Source organism: Manacus vitellinus, unplaced genomic scaffold, assembly GCF_001715985.3.
Source record: "Manacus vitellinus isolate BGI_N305 unplaced genomic scaffold, ASM171598v3 scaffold_15_pilon, whole genome shotgun sequence".
Lineage (NCBI taxonomy): Eukaryota > Metazoa > Chordata > Aves > Passeriformes > Pipridae > Manacus > Manacus vitellinus.
In genome coordinates this window covers 9,062,386-9,078,651 of record NW_021939122.1, presented here as the reverse complement: position 1 = coordinate 9,078,651, position 16,266 = coordinate 9,062,386, and the positions used below count along the sequence as shown (strand labels likewise).

Genomic DNA, 16,266 nt, shown 5'->3' with positions numbered 1-16,266 from the left:
ACAGTCCTGAACTGTTACAAACTATTTCCTTAATAACCAATTCAGGTGTAATGGAGCAGTTGGATGTTGGTATTGTTCCATACATTGTTCTTCTGGTGGTTCCAGTTCTGGGTAGAATGAGTGATCAGACAAACAGCGTACGTTTTATGGCTACTCAGTGCTTTGCAACATTAATTAGACTAATGCCTCTTGAGGTAAGCTCAAACTAAGTATATTGAGTGTATGAACTACCCTGTATCCACTTTTTCACCTGCTGCAAAGTTCAGGCTTCTGGCTTACTAAATGCTGAATAAGTAAATGGTTTTATAGATGTTGAGTCCCTATCAGATAATGGAAATGTCCTTTGTTAGTAAAATGAGCAAAATGGGTCCCTGTGTTAGCAATTGTCTAAATTAATGTTAAAATAAAATTTCTCCTTATAAGAAACTCATTTTAACTGTGTACCCAAAGTTAAAGGGTATATTTATTAATTGTGTGTGCAGTGCTTGTTCTGTTAGTTTGGGCTCAAAAGTTTTAGGAGTTACATGTGCACTCTCCCTAGGTATGTGTGTTGCTGTGTATGTGGTCAAGAGAAATGCATAAAAGCAGTACTGCTTTTAAAGGAAAAAACAAAATAACAATAGGGATAATATGGATATAAGTAGAGTCACTTATTTCTAGTTCTTAAAATCAAAAAACCCTGCCCTACGTATTTGATCCAAATATTGTGTATTATGATGCAGTAGAGTTTAATCAGTGCAGACTTGCTGCAGTTTTTCACTTCTGCTACAATGTTCACACCTCAGACACTTTCTAATGTTGTGTATCAAGGACTACAATGCTTCTAAGTAACTTGACCACCAGATGGTAATAGAAGACAGTTTAGAATACATTTCCATGGTAATAATGAAAACCAATTGTCAATTTAATGGGTTTATTATATTTTTAACATAATAAAACCTTAGCATCTGATAACTAGCAATCTGCCTTAACAGGAGCACTTACTTTTTCTGCATGCTTACAATGAAATGTTGAAGTTGAAAGTTAGCAAAGAATGAATTAATTTCTGGCATGTTGATTCTGATGCCATTGGCACCAGTGTCCTTCTTTGTATGTATCTTAAACACAGTCCTGTGGAATACATATAGCTTAGGTTTTGGGGGTTTTAAAAGCTATTTTAATAGAATGTAGTGACCGTCTCTTAAAAACATAGCATACTTGTTCTATTAATTGCATGCATATGCACAATCACATCATATTTCTTTTCCATAGTTACTAGGGAAGTGCCTTAGAATTTCCCTTTCTGGTTAAGGAAGTTCAATATCAGATACTGAACTATATTAAATATATATATGGGTTTTGAAGTAAAGCTAACTAAAGGTGGAGGTGACCCAGAAAATTGGGGTGACAGATGTGATGATGGGAAAACTGTTTCCTCTTCTAGTGTATATTACTAGCATGTCGGAGCATGTTTGGCCCCCAGATGGATTCTTTGGGCTTCTGGCCTGATGTGGGAAGTACCTAGGAAGCCACGATCTGCTGCTACAAACCTTGAAGGAGGTTTAGGTTTTTCCTTTTCTCAACAGTTTCCAACTGCTTGAATTCATCCTATGGATTTCAGTAGTGCTTTAGATATAATTCCACTAAATAGGAGAAAAATCCATCAAACTTTGGATAGTAGCTTGTGGTTTAAGAGAAAAGAGTGTCAAAGGCTTCTCTAGCTAGCCAGATAAACTCTGAGCTATTCTACCTCTAATCAGAGTCATAGAAGCTTGACCAGAATTTTCCTTCTTGTATCAAGTTTTTCAGTGTGTCCTTTAGGGCAGAATTTGTCACATCCTGGATGTGTTGACCCGCAGGTAGTCAAACAAGTATAGCACAAATACAGTATATAAACCCTGAGTTTGGATTCATGCAGTTGAGAAGATTGCAGATCTTTACTGTCTGTTTAAAATGTCTAAGCTAGTATGAGGTTTTATTTTTTCTTCTCTGTGTGACAACTAAGCCCTGTAGGCCTTACATTACTGCTTTAAAAATGTTATCCTAGGCTGGTATACCAGATCCACCAAACATGTCCGAAGAATTAATCAGGATGAAAGCTAAAGAACGTCACTTTCTGGAACAATTACTGGATGGAAAAAAACTGGAAAACTATGAAATTCCAGTACCAATCAAAGCAGAGCTCAGAAAATATCAGCAGGTAACAGCTTATACTTTGATTTTAAAAGAGCAGTAAGTTGCAGTCCAATACAATTTCATGGACTGGTAGGAGTTGTTCAGTATTGACTTCTTGCTTGTGGGTTTTTTGAAGGTTGTTTTTTTAGTTGTGCAATGTGTATCTTGGACTCCTGAATAAGGACGAAAAAATGAAGTAATGCATACTTCTTATACTGGCAAAATGATATTTATCCCCTGTCTAGATTCTGCTGGTTTTCTTAGGGAATGGCCAATGGGCTGTGCCTTGTTTAGGCTGACTGTGGCAGCTCACCTCTCCAAAGCCAGGCCTTGCTGGACTGTTTGGACATTTACATTTTTCCCTTTATCCCCCCTGCTTTGACGGAATGGGCTGTAGTGGATGCATTTATGGTGGGAACCAGCTCGTAGTTTGGCACTGATGGATGATAGAACATATGGATGTTTGAACTGAAGCATAACTACCTAAAGCCAGTTCTTACTTCTGAGGCACTCTTCTTTTTCTGATTTCAGGATGGAGTGAACTGGCTGGCATTTCTCAATAAATACAAACTTCATGGAATTCTTTGTGATGACATGGGCCTAGGAAAAACTTTACAATCCATTTGCATTCTTGCAGGTGATCATTGCCTCAGGTAAGCTTAAACAACATTCTTTAATGTTAGGTTTTAATGATAGGTTTTGTCTGTGTTAATGACTCTGGACATAGTCCTGGGCAACTGGCTTTAAGTGACTGTGCTTGAACAGGGGGGGTTGGACCTGATGGCCTCCAGAGGTCCCTTCCAACCCCACCTCTTCTGTGAAAAACTCCTTTCTTGTGTTCTTAAAGGGCTCAGGAATACGCAAGAACCAAACTAGTGGACAGTGTTCCTCTTCCCTCACTGGTGGTGTGCCCTCCTACACTCACAGGACACTGGGTGGATGAAGTAGGCAAATTTTGCTCGAAAGAATATCTTAATCCACTGCACTACACAGGACCTCCTACTGAGAGAGCAAGGTAATCTATCTTGTATTTATGACTGGGATAGAGTAAAATATCACATGTGGAATTTTGCAATTCACTTTACTACTGAAGCATAGTTCATGGGCATGGGAAAGCTTGTGATGGTACCTTTAAAGGCTGAAATAATAACCTATGTAAGGAACACTTTAACTCCTTTTTTTTCTTTTTTTCCTTAAGATTGCAACACCAGGTGAAAAGACACAATCTCATAGTGGCTTCATATGATGTTGTAAGAAATGACATCGACTTCTTCAGGTAAGAATTGGCTTGTTTTCAGAGATTTTTTAATAGCTTAGAATTTTAAATACTACTTAAGTCTGTGTTCTTCTTTTCTAGAAATATTAAGTTTAATTACTGCATTCTTGATGAGGGCCATGTAATAAAAAATGGAAAAACAAAGCTGTCAAAAGCAGTAAAACAGCTGACTGCTAATTACAGGATAATTCTTTCTGGGACACCAATCCAGGTAACTGCCCCTTTTTTTTTTTCTTTTTTTTTTTTTTGGATGAATAGCAGAAAACAAGCAAGACAGATCTATCAGTCCATTTTATTGTACCTTTTATCAATCACCTTGTTCAAAGTATACTTTGTAAAACAGCCTTTTGCTGCTAAATGCTTTAAGTGACATCTTTCTCCTTTCCTGGTTTACCCATGTATAGGGGAATGGGTGCAGGTTTTGTGGTACTAATGATGTTCAAAAGTTGTCAACTAGACCTTCTCTACCATTTCTTCTTTAAGTATCAGGCAGGGATAGTGAAATTAGCAGGAAACACAATTCTGAGAACTCCAGATTTGGGGCTTTGTTCTGGTGACTTCTGTGCAGTATGTGTCTCATCCAGGACTAAGATAACTGGTGTTTCCCAGGTTTTGTTGTCCAGAAGAACTCAAGGTGTGGCTTAAGACATCCAACACAGTAGAAAGTCCATTTATATGTTAAAGTGCATGTAGATGTATTCCTGTCACTCAGTTGGATGCAAGAGCTACCAAGCTCCTGCAGCTTGGAAGTGTGTTGAAGTGTTAGATTTGTAGGGTTTTGTAGGCAGCGTTAAATATGTATGGAAGTTTTTCTGATAACTTGTATTGATTTATTTCTTTTGAAAATAATTTATCAAATATTTCTTTTTATGTCCAGAACAACGTCTTAGAGTTGTGGTCACTGTTTGACTTCCTTATGCCAGGATTTTTGGGCACTGAACGCCAGTTTGCAGCTCGTTATGGCAAACCAATACTGGCAAGCAGGGATGCGCGAAGCTCCAGTCGAGAACAAGAGGCTGGTAAGGACCAAATGTTCAATCTTTGGTATTTTGTTTTAGCCTTTTAAATGAGAACTGTTACTGAAAAGAAAGTGTGGTCAGTTCCAACATCAGAGACTGGGGGGGAGCTGAATGTTTTGAAAATCTTCAAAAATACAGCTTCTGTTGCCCTCACTAGGGGTTCTTGCAATGGAAGCACTGCACCGCCAAGTTCTGCCATTCCTGCTAAGGAGAATGAAAGAGGATGTGCTGCAAGACCTCCCACCCAAAATTATTCAAGATTATTACTGTATTCTCAGTCCTCTACAGGTATGCTTAAAAAGTGGCTGAAAGTTTAGTTTTTTCAATACAGTTAAGACCACAGAGGAACGACTTCTATATTCCTGTGTCAGTCTGATGTCAGCTCTGACATTCTCTAGGACCACAGGACTAAAAGGGTTTTCTGGTATGTGCTTAAAAAACTAATTTTAGCCTAGTTGTAATAGAGTATTTCTTCAGTTTAATTTCTGGCATTTGTTGTTCAGGAACAACATCTAGGCATATGCAGGCTGTTTTTAAATAATGATTTCCAGGCTGAAAGAAAACAAATGACAGGAGATTCCATTATTAATGGTTATGTTGTGTTGCATATGAAATAGCTTTCTTGATGTATGATAATTCAGAATTTTAACTTGGAACTAAACTCTGAATAGGACTGTTCATTTTGTGTTGGGAGAAAACACATTCATTTTCTTGTCTGGGGCCTCATCTGCAGGTTCAGCTTTATGAAGATTTTGCCAAGTCTCGTGCCAAATGTGATATTGATGAAACCGTTTCTTCACTGAATGAAGAGACTGAAAAACCAAAGCTTAAAGCTACAGGTCATGTATTTCAGGTACAGATTGCTTTAGTAATTTTTATTTCCTATCACATACACTCTTGATAACTGTATTTTTATGGGTTTAATAAATTAAAATGAAAATACTGAACTGAAACATTTATGGCTATATGATCTAAGTAGAATATTTATGCCTGGATTGTGATGAATAGCTGTTGTTTTAAATTATGAGTTTGTTTTAAGAAGCATAACCCTGTCTTGTATTTTTAATGTAATCTGCTCAACTGGTGTTCAGCTGTTTTGTGGATCTTGTAAAAACTGATTACTGAAAGAGCAAAACCTCAAAACAAGGGAGAAGTAATTTGGACTTCATCAGCTGGTATACTACAATGTTAAGATTCTAAAACATGGACAAAAAATTTCCTTAAGATTAGATCTGAATTTATGAAGGTTTGTGATCTTACAGAATTGCAGATTAAGTCTTGGCTAATTGGAAACAACAGTTCTCAAAGGCTCTGCACTGCTCCCAGACCCACCTCCTCTACTGCACACTCAGATGAAAGTGTGGGAGATGTTAGTCTTTGCACTTCTCCTGTAACAGGGACCAAGATTACTATGCATGTAACAGTTATTGGATACAATTGGAAATACAGGTTTTATTAATGTAAATGTCCAACTTTATTTTCATGAAAATACACCATAAGATCTACATTGTGAAATGTGGCTGAGTGGCCTCTGTACTTATAGTCAATTTTGTTCATCCTTTTTCTGAATCTACATTCTTGCTAACCATTTCTTTGACCTTCACTTCCTAAATAACTAAAGGCATTGCAATACTTACGGAAGCTATGCAACCATCCAGCCTTAGTGCTAACAACCCAACATCCGGAGTATAAAAGAATTACAGAGCAACTTGCAGCTCAGAATTCATCCCTTCGAGATATCCAACATGCACCTAAACTGTCTGCTTTAAAACAAGTAAGTAGACATGTGGTTGTGCCTTTAAATTTTCTAAATGTCTACTGATGTTATAACTTAGAAGGCTTTATTAAGGATTTTATCGGTATGAAAACTCTTCTTAATAAAATTAAGTAGCAAATGGAAAAGAGTACAAGGATATTCCAGGTATATTTTTCCTGATAATTCAAGGGGGAGCACAATCTTACTTCAAGGTGATGATGTTTACATAATTTTTGCTGCCATATTGGAAACATTTTATTTTGTTTTATTTCTGTCTTTTTGGTTGCTGAAAAATTTGTCTCATGTGTATTATACAGGACACTATTACCTCGATAAAGTTAAATTGTATTACTTAAATTCTACTGTAAGTAAAGCTAAATGAAGAAAATTACTTTTCTGGCAGTGCTTAATTTTTTTCATAGTTTGACACTGAAACCAGACTTTGCCTTATGTCATTTAAGTGACTGTCACAGGCTTCCTTCTGTAGTTTCTCCCATTTTTACTTTTGATAGTCCATGAATGTCAATACTTACATGAGATCTACTGCCATTCTGATGATACACTTCAATGCTCTGTTACTTTCAGCTGCTGCTAGATTGTGGTTTGGGGAATGGTGGATCTTCAGAAAGCGGTACAGAAGCTGTTGTGGCCCAGCACAGAGTACTTATCTTCTGCCAACTTAAAAGTATGCTGGATATAGTGGAGCATGACCTTCTCAGACCTCAGTTACCTTCAGTCACTTACTTACGACTAGATGGCAGCATACCTGCTGGTCAGAGGCATTCCATTGTTTCACGGTACGTGTTATCCCCTCATAACCATATGGGGCCAACTGCAATGAACTGTATGCTGCATAATTGTTCTTTTGTCTACCTCAAAGCAGTTAAAGCTCATACATCCTTTATTTAAATGAAACTTAACCATACTTAACTTTTTCTTGTATGCAGGTTTAATAATGACCCATCTATAGATGTTCTTTTGCTCACCACTCATGTTGGTGGACTGGGACTTAACTTAACAGGGGCTGATACAGTAGTATTTGTGGAACATGACTGGAACCCGATGAGAGACCTGCAAGCCATGGATCGGGCACATCGCATTGGGCAGGTGAAAACCTCTTCATTTCCCATAAGTGGGGTTTTTTCTTGCTGAACTCGAATTTGGGTACGATAGATTGTAGCGTATAAGAAGTGACATCTGTGGGTTTCCACCAAGCTTCTGTTCATGCTGATTTCTTGCAAATATGCCAGATGCTGAAGTGTGTACTTTCTTATTCCGTCTCCAAATTGGTATGCCACCTTCCCTATACTTCCTGAGCTGCTGAGGAGAGGCCAGGAAAGAATCACCCTTCAGTAGAGGAAGAGATATGACAGAGGCAAGGAACTGAAGGAAAGCCCCACAGGGTTGTCCTTCTCTGATGCTTGAATAGGGAAAGAATGACTGCTGTTAGTCTTCCTGTACAGCTGTAAAAAGCAGTGAAGTCTTCCAAAGTACAGATGCAGTTGAAAATGCCTCTACTATACACTGGCATATTCTTTTCATCTAGCATTTGTCAGACTTACTGAGTACAGTTACTGAAGGGTAACTCCAAGCCAAACTGCTTCTAGACTGTCCATGATGAACACTGAACACTTATGCTTTCCTAAATACCTAAGATGATACTCTATAGCTAAGTGTGTGCTTTTCTTTCAGAAACGTGTTGTTAATGTGTATCGCTTGATAACCCGGGGAACTCTGGAGGAGAAGATCATGGGTCTTCAAAAGTTCAAAATGAATATTGCAAATACAGTGATCAGCCAAGAAAATGCAAGCTTACAGAGCATGGGAACAGAGCAGCTTCTTGATCTGTTCACTCTTGACAAGGTAAAGAAACATTTTTACAAATACCTACCAAAAATAGAGTAAGCTTAAGGAAAAGCTTTGCTTTGAAATGTAAAATTTAATCACATGAATGCTTTAAGTTGGACTGATGAACAGTAGACAGCTCTCTGAAAAACAGGAGGAAGTGATAGTTCCCCAAAAGAATCATCAGACCTGAAGAATATTTTTAGTCCTGAAAACGTTATTCTGTATATTAACTGTATTTTTTTTTTCTTTTGCAAAGGATGGGAAAACTGAAAAAGCAGATACCTCTACCTCTTCTGGGAAAGCATCAATGAAATCAGTACTCGAAAACCTTGGAGAACTTTGGGATCAAGAGCAGTATGACACTGAATACAGTCTTGAAAACTTTATGCATTCGTTAAAGTAACCATCACATATTTGTAATACAACTGCTGCTAGTTCACATTTTTCTGCTGATATTCAGCAAACTTCAAAGCATATAGAGTGAACCTTTAGCTTAATGTGTAAATAGACTTATTGAAAGAGGAATCTTTAGAAGAGTGGCACCAAGTAGTGTCACCTGTTTCACTGGGAAGTTATTCTGTCTTAAACGTTTGCACTGTATAAAAGAACTTTAAATGTACACATTGTGAGGTGGTTTGAATTTTACTTGTTCTGAACAGCTGCAAATTCTTACTTGGTAGAAGAATTAAAACAAAGCAGGTTTTTACATTTGTTAACAAGTGTTACTTGTGTTTTGAAGTTAAGTCCACCATTATTTCTTTCTGTATCTATAATAGTTTTGTACAGTTGTTTCAGTGAGTACTTCAGGTTTTTCAGTGTACATTTTTCTTTTAAAAAAAGCAACTTGCTTTTATGGTGTATTAAAGCAATTTTCAACTTTAACTTACATTTGGATCATTTCAGGACTTGTATCACCAGAGGCAAAGCCTAGAAGCCTTGGAAGTATTGAATAATTAAATGGCACTAGGCCTGTGCACTCACCTTTTGTACATTGAGTATAAATATATCATGCTATTCAGTCTTTTGACACCATCTTGAGAGAACAGCTCACTTGAACTTTTTAATGTAATGAGCTCTATTAAATACAGGTAGTGGCCTATTTGAGGCCATGTTTGCATCCTGTTAGCAAGGGTGTACTTTTTTAATTTATCTATAAGGCTAGAATATAGCCACTTTGAGAGATGCATGTATTCAGTATGTTTCAATCCTATATATTTTTTGTAAGTAAAAGAAGAAATTAAATATACAGACAGACGTTTTCCAGAAGTAGATTTTACACTGTCTAGGATTCTAAAATCCATGCTAAAGTGACTGTTTACTAAACTGATGCATGATTTAAAGCTTCTTAAAGGAATAGGGAGGACTTTTTTCTTTAGGAGAAAAAATATATATAGAAATACCTACATTCAGTTTGAGGTAATGGATAGTTGAAATTGTGTAACAAAGATAGTAAAGGACTTTAATAGCAGTAAGTGAGATAAATATGGCTGTATGATGTGCAGCTTTTTATAAAAGGGAGGCAGTAGTAAAAGTGTGTTTCTAGATGTGCATATGTACCAGTATATGCACTTTTTATAAATATTAAATTATAGATAACTTACAGCAGTTGTCTGAATACATAGAATATATGTATAAATATAAAACCTAAGGTTTGTAGCTTGCTGTGTGCTTAAGCATCAGAGCTTAAAAACCACCAGAGACCTCAACTATTGTAAAATAAGATTGTTTTAAAACTATATAAATCAAGACAGTTCTGCAACATTGGAGATGAATTAATGTCACATTTCAGTAGTTATGAACTGCCAGATTGTAACTAAATTAGCATTCCACAAAAATAAAATAAACTGGGAATATATAACTTGGTTTTGTCCATGTTTAGTTTTGTTTCTGTAGAGAAGACTTAGCTGGCTATATTAAAAAAAATAATGCTTTTGGAAATTACAGCTGGATTACTAGTGTTAGTTCATTTCTACCTTCATATTTAGAATATTTCTGTTGTGCTTTTAACTGATGATCCAAGCAGGGAAGACAAGATGGGGCTTGGTGTTCTGTTTGCAGAGAAGTTACAATGCTGGAATACTGCATACTTGAAGATAACTTGGTGCAGTAATTTGGTGACAGTGCCTAGAAATAACAAGATATTTGAATAAAGAAACCTCTTTAGTCATAAAACACTGCATATGTTTTTCTTCAAGAGTTTTGTTCATAAGAGTTCAGTGGTAGGAAACTGTTCGGCTCCTGGTGGAAAAGAAATACACAGGTAAAGACTGTCTTAAACCAGTTATTTATCACATTGAGGTTGCTATGCAACCATAATAATTTTAGTGATGGCTCTCTTGGATATGACATCAAAAAGACTTGTGCACCTGGAGAAAGGGGGGAGCAGAACCTAGAATAACTGTTTCAAGATTATTATATGTACTGACTGACCTTAAGGGTTCTGTGAATTAACACTTTCAAAATGGAAACCAGCAGGAACACTGCACCAAGGATATAAAACATTGTTTTTAGTTACTTTAATATTTAACGAAGAGCTCTTCTATGCTTTCCAAGCCAGCAGACCATTTGTCATGATTGGCTTGTTTGTGCAGTGTTCTCAGTGCACAGAACTGGATTCATTTACAGCAAAACTCAAGCAAGAAATAGCTCTTGGAATGCCTCTAGCTGCAGTCAGCCTGTTTATTGGGTATTCAACTGGACCAGACCAGGGTCTGGGCTGGAATAGAAAAGGTGGGGTTTTTTATTTCTAGGCTGAAATAAAAACTTCAGAGGTGTCAAGGTCTCAGCACCAACCATATTGCTCTCCAGCTCTGCCCCTACTGCAGACATGGAATGCAGATATAATGAAGACATAGCCTAAATCTTGACCGGCTGGAGGCCTGAAAAAGCCCATGAACTGTGAGTAGAACTGCACATAGAGTCATAGAATGCTTTGGGTTGGAAGGAATTTTAAAGGCCATCTTGTTCCAACTCCCCTGCCATGGGCAGGGACACCTTCTGTCCGACCAGGTTGCTCAGAGCCCCACCTAACCTGGCCTTGAACACTCCCAGGGATGGGGCATCCACAACATCTCTGGGCAGCCTTTTCCAGTGCCTCATACCCAAGGCTTGATGCAGTGTGTGTAATTTGTACAGAATTAAACTAGTCTATCTCGTAATTTAGCATCAAACAAGCACCAATAGTCATCAGAGCCAGACCTTCAAATTAATGTAGTTCCCAAGTCAAAGCTTGCTAACCTGAGAAAACTAAGTACCTCTTACTGATGACCACATTCTGGGCTGGAAGAACTACTTTGAAACAACTGTACACCTAATGGTGCTTTCCAACCAAGTTTTAGGACTGCTTGAAATTCTACTTAAAGCTAAACGAAGAGCTACCTTCTGCAAACATGCACCAAGCCTGCATAAACACAACTTCTGCAATGCCTGTTGTACTTAGCTTAACTAAGAATTCAATCTGGCAAGTCTGTTTCCATGTATGTTATCTTTGGAATCCATTTAAGCAGGAAACTGCCTTGCTTTCTGCAAATGTTATGGCTATTGCAGGTTTCTAGGTTGGTGTGTTTTTGTTTTGTTTGTTTTTTAAATCCTGCTTCCTAATGCTTTTGGAGGTTTTCTCCAAGCTTAGAGAAACCAAAATTACACTTAATATCCAAGGTATACATAGACAGTGATTTAGTAACTCTAATTAGTTCAAGTTGAATATTTTGCTTTAGTCCTTTGTACTATCTCTACAAAGCTTAAATTTTACCTTAAAATTGCCAGACTTAAAGGCAAATGCTTATTTTTACCATTAGCGGTATCCCCAACTTTACTACCATCTCACAGTAAGGCAGGGTAAGGTTGTAAGGCAAAGAGCACATCTTTCTAATTAAGCCTTAATTCAAGTGAAAATAGGGCAACTTAAGCCATGTTAGGAACTGTGGAAAACTTCTAAGATGAAAACATATTCACATATCAAAGATTTTATTAACTTGCTTACAAATGATGAATAATAATACAGTGTTAACTCTAGTGAGGTGTGCAGTGTTAAATAGAGCTTTGGTACATGGCAAGCTTTAAAGGTTTTAAGGACCACAGCAATAACTGACTTGTGCTAAGTTGCTTTGTAATCAAAAGCTTGGAAGCTGCAGTTTTTTCTTTAATCCAGGCAGAGAAGTGCTGCAGTAAATATGCAAGAAGACTAGAGAAGAGTTCTTTAATAGCTGTCCTTTGCTAAGGTTAAGACATTTTTTTGAACTTCTTGTAAACACTGGGATCCAAACTTGCAACTGTACATCTCAAGTTGTATCCAGCTGGCATTGCATTTGCACAAACCAGCACACATGAATTTAGGAAATTTCTTAGGTTATCTATCCCTCCCCCAAATCTTAAAGTCACACATTCAACACTAGTTCTATTTTCTTAGCTAAGTCATGTGGGTAGGCCAACTTGGAGTTGCGTGTCTGTTATTAATTTACCAAGTAATCAAGAAACACAGTTACAGATGATGACCTGCAGTATTTTCCTTTAACATAAAATTCAGACCAGGATTTGCCAGGTTATAAGAGGAAAATTCCACAAACTAAAGGAAAACATTTACTGCTCAATTTCCCTTTTCAGATGAGGAAAAGGAGTCAATCCAGAGACCAGAAACTTCAAACCCATAAATTCTGACTCAGGTGCAAAAGCTGCAGGAATGGGGAAAAAGAAAGGATATACTGCATCCTGCCAAAAGGCTGTTCCAGGGACACAGCAAATTGAACTACTCTGCTGTTCAGTCAGAGGCTCAGAAATAGCTGAGCTTTCAGAACATGCTGGCTGTGTCTCCAATACACTCCAGTTCCAGGGGCCTTTGCGGGGTGATGCTGTGCTGTCCATGCCAAGTCTGTGCCTGCCAGAGATTTCCCATATGTCAGGGTAATTACATTTCACAGTTTATGCAGGCTGGATGCTTAGGTACTCCATTGAGAAACCAGGAATACTTACCAGTATACTGGGAGCAAGTGAATTGTGTGGTTAACTGCAGTGGGCTTTTTGCTGCTGTTTCTGTGTTAGTTCTCTGAGTAAATGTTGTGCTCTCCAGATACACATTTATGTATTCTGACCCTGTTTCACATGACTCATACTGCACTTGCAACGATTTAATTATCAATCACAGCCTAGTATCTGAGAAATAAAGACTTCAAGTAGAAATCTGGAACGGTAAGCCAAGGGAAGAGCTAATGCAGATGTTAAAATCTAATTGCTTTGCAAGAACAGGACTTGAAAAAAGTCAGTTCAATTTGTCACGATCTCTGCTGTAGCCAGAGAAGGAAGGCATTAAAAAGACATCTACTACCAGAAGATGACACACTCTGATTCCTGCCTTTCTTCTGAATCAGAGCCACCTCACTTAGGAGCAAAATTGACTTTTGACTCTGCGCTACCAAACCAAGTGTGGCTTTAGGAAAATGCTGCACTGTATGCTGATCCATTTCTCCACGCCGCCCACATGTCCACACAGTCCCAATTATAAAACACTTCTGGGACATTTGCAACTGTTCAATCTTCATGCTTCTATTTTGTGAATATCATCACTCACAAACCACAACAATATCGTCAACTAAACTAAAAGTACTGAGGTGCTATTTCCTGTTCATTTGGATGCTTTGGATACCTATATAAACATGGGCAAAGTTAATTTCTGGGCATAAAGTCAAAATACAGCCCATACTCATATTCAAGAGAATGTGTTTTCAAGAGGTGGCAGAGGAAGGAATCAGCACACTAACAAAACCAACAGTCAGTGCTGGCCCACCAGAGTTTGTCTTTGTTTACAACTAATTTAATGCTCAAACACTTAGGCATCGTATCAGTTAAATTATCAGTTCATTTGCAAGCTGGAAAGGACAACCTGGCAGAATTCAAAGTTGACACTTCTGCTTTCTTTGCTGCCCTGGTGAGAGCTGCAAGATGTGATCAGCGTTTCAGGCTTCTCACGGCCGGTGCAGTCAGCAGTAGTTAATTATTGTTTATAAAATGCAGAACTGTGTGTTCTCGCAGTTACAAGTTGCATCACTCGTTGGCTGTGCCTATTATTTATCAGCTGAAGAGCAAGGCAGCAAACAAAGCAAGAAGAGTGAAAAAACACAAACCCCCATGACAGTTTACATGGGCTGTGTAGGGCCAGGGAAAATGAAGGAGGAGGAAGGGACATGGAATGCACTTGCCATCAGCCCATTTTCCCTGGCTCAGTTTGGTTTATTTCTCCTGGTTTCCCACTGTGCAGTATTTTTGCCTCCAGTACAGATGTGGTCGCAGCTGCCGAAGCCACTACAGTACTGCTGTGGAAGAGATTAGAAAGCCTGACCCCTGGGAGCCTCTTGTGTGCTGCTCCTCTTCCCACTCGAGCAGGTAAAGTAGCTCCAACCACCAACACAGGAGCCTGCTGTGCCACCCCAAGGAGAAAACAAGCCAGCCAGTATCGAGGTCCAAATAAGCTGAAGTGGCAGACGGCTATGAACACCCTATGAACAGCTTGTTGCACCTGCACAGAAACCTGGAGAGAAACTACAACCCTTACACAAGAGCTCCAACTCTGGCTGTGAGGATGCAGCAGCCAATGCTGCCTTCATAGAACCATAAAACCACGGAATATCCTGAGTTGGAAGGGACTGATATGGATCATTGAAGACCAACTCCTGGCTTGCACAGGACAGCCCAAGAATCCCAACATGTGCCTGAGAGCATTGTCCAAACACTTCTTGAACTCTGTCAGGTTTGACTGCTTCCCTGGGGAGCCTGTTCCAGTGCCCAACCACCCTCTGTGCAAAGAACCTCTTCCAAATATCCAGCATAACCCTTCCCTGCCTTCACGCCCTCGCCATCCCTCACACTCATAATAAAAAAAAAAAAAAAAAAAAAAAAAAAAAAGGCCCCAAAAGGCCTCAGAGCCACGAGTCCCTCCCTGCTCCTCAGGACTGGGGGTTCACACTCACTCTGTCCCCACTTCACTCACACGGGGGGCAGGGATGGACGGACAGACCCTCAGTGCCTGTGAGGCCGTGCCAGCAACCGCGCCAGCTCCCAGGGGTGGCCATGGTGTGGGATCCATCACGGTCCCCACCGCCTCTGAGGTCCCCCCGATGGTCACCAGCACCCTGTGTGACCCAGCCTCGAAACTCCCCTCTCCCCTTTTCACCCCCCACCCGGGTTTGCCAGCCCCAAAACCGACCCACGCCTCAGAGCCCAGCACAAGGCGGGCAAGGCCTGAGGGCTGTGAAGCCGAGACAGGGATGCCGGGCCCGGGCAGGCAGCTTTGTGCTGCTGGAGTGTTTGCAGAGCAGCAAAATCACCAGAGTCATCTGCATCTTGTCGGATTCCTGCCAGGTGAGGATCAGCCTGGATTTGGGGCTGAGTTGCACACTTTGCAGATTTATCTGTTTACCCATTCAGGGTGTCTAGAGGCAAGGGGGGGTTCCTTTGCATTTCGTTAGTCTGCTGCTGATCTGTCACAGAGTAAGGCTTGCATCCGTGGCAGGGATGTATTCAAAGTACTAAATGACTTTTGCAATTATTAGATGCCTTTATCAGCTTTGCTTTGGCATTTAATCAGCCGCAAAAGCTATTTATTGCCTCATAAACTCCTCTGCAGCAAACATTATCCTTTAATTAATCCCTGAAAATTACAAAGGCTGATGAGGTAACCCGTTTTTCACACCACCCAATTAAGCTTAGGAGAATTTGTTTCCCCTTTCATTTTGTTTTTAGACATTTGTCAGCTGGCCCAGTCAGAGGGCTTGTTAGGACAGGTAGTAGCAATTTAGCTGCATGTCCCAGGTAACAAATACCAGGCAAGTCACTGAGCTGTGAGGATTATTCACAGCTGAGAAAGTTGGGAGATGAGTAAAAGTTAAACCCTAATTTAATTCACATTAAAATAGGAAAAGCAATCTGAACAGCATGTGGCTTCAGAGTTAAATGATGTTACAGGCTCATTAAAAGATTAGACCAGCTGCTAATTAGGAGTTTTTGAAGCTGAGGACAGAATGGCAAACCTCCTGCATACTGAAAGATTTCAGATGCATACTTGATTTGTATTTCATTAACTTTTGTACATCAGCACTCATAGAAATTCAAAGCATCTGAATCATCAAGATCTGTCTGTGTCTAGAAGAACTCAATACCTTAGGATTTCCCCTAGAATAATGTTTTGTAGTCTGTATACAAGGTTTTTTACAGCACAGACAAAA

General features: G+C 39.2%; 1 protein-coding gene across 1 annotated transcript in view; it reads left to right on the top strand.

Moving 5' to 3' along the window:
- Positions 1 to 9,911, top strand: part of BTAF1 (B-TFIID TATA-box binding protein associated factor 1) — a 47,553-nt gene extending 37,642 nt beyond the window's left edge. Inside the window, exons 26-39 of the mRNA XM_018069194.3 lie at positions 46 to 194; positions 2,027 to 2,179; positions 2,686 to 2,807; positions 3,002 to 3,169; positions 3,353 to 3,430; positions 3,512 to 3,641; positions 4,308 to 4,449; positions 4,607 to 4,737; positions 5,183 to 5,302; positions 6,071 to 6,223; positions 6,791 to 7,002; positions 7,153 to 7,312; positions 7,898 to 8,068; positions 8,310 to 9,911. Coding sequence (XP_017924683.1) covers positions 46 to 194; positions 2,027 to 2,179; positions 2,686 to 2,807; positions 3,002 to 3,169; positions 3,353 to 3,430; positions 3,512 to 3,641; positions 4,308 to 4,449; positions 4,607 to 4,737; positions 5,183 to 5,302; positions 6,071 to 6,223; positions 6,791 to 7,002; positions 7,153 to 7,312; positions 7,898 to 8,068; positions 8,310 to 8,456 — 2,036 coding nt within the window. The 3' untranslated portion in view covers positions 8,457 to 9,911. The remainder of the gene's footprint in view (positions 1 to 45; positions 195 to 2,026; positions 2,180 to 2,685; positions 2,808 to 3,001; positions 3,170 to 3,352; positions 3,431 to 3,511; positions 3,642 to 4,307; positions 4,450 to 4,606; positions 4,738 to 5,182; positions 5,303 to 6,070; positions 6,224 to 6,790; positions 7,003 to 7,152; positions 7,313 to 7,897; positions 8,069 to 8,309) is intronic.
- The last annotated feature ends 6,355 nt before the right edge of the window (positions 9,912 to 16,266 follow it).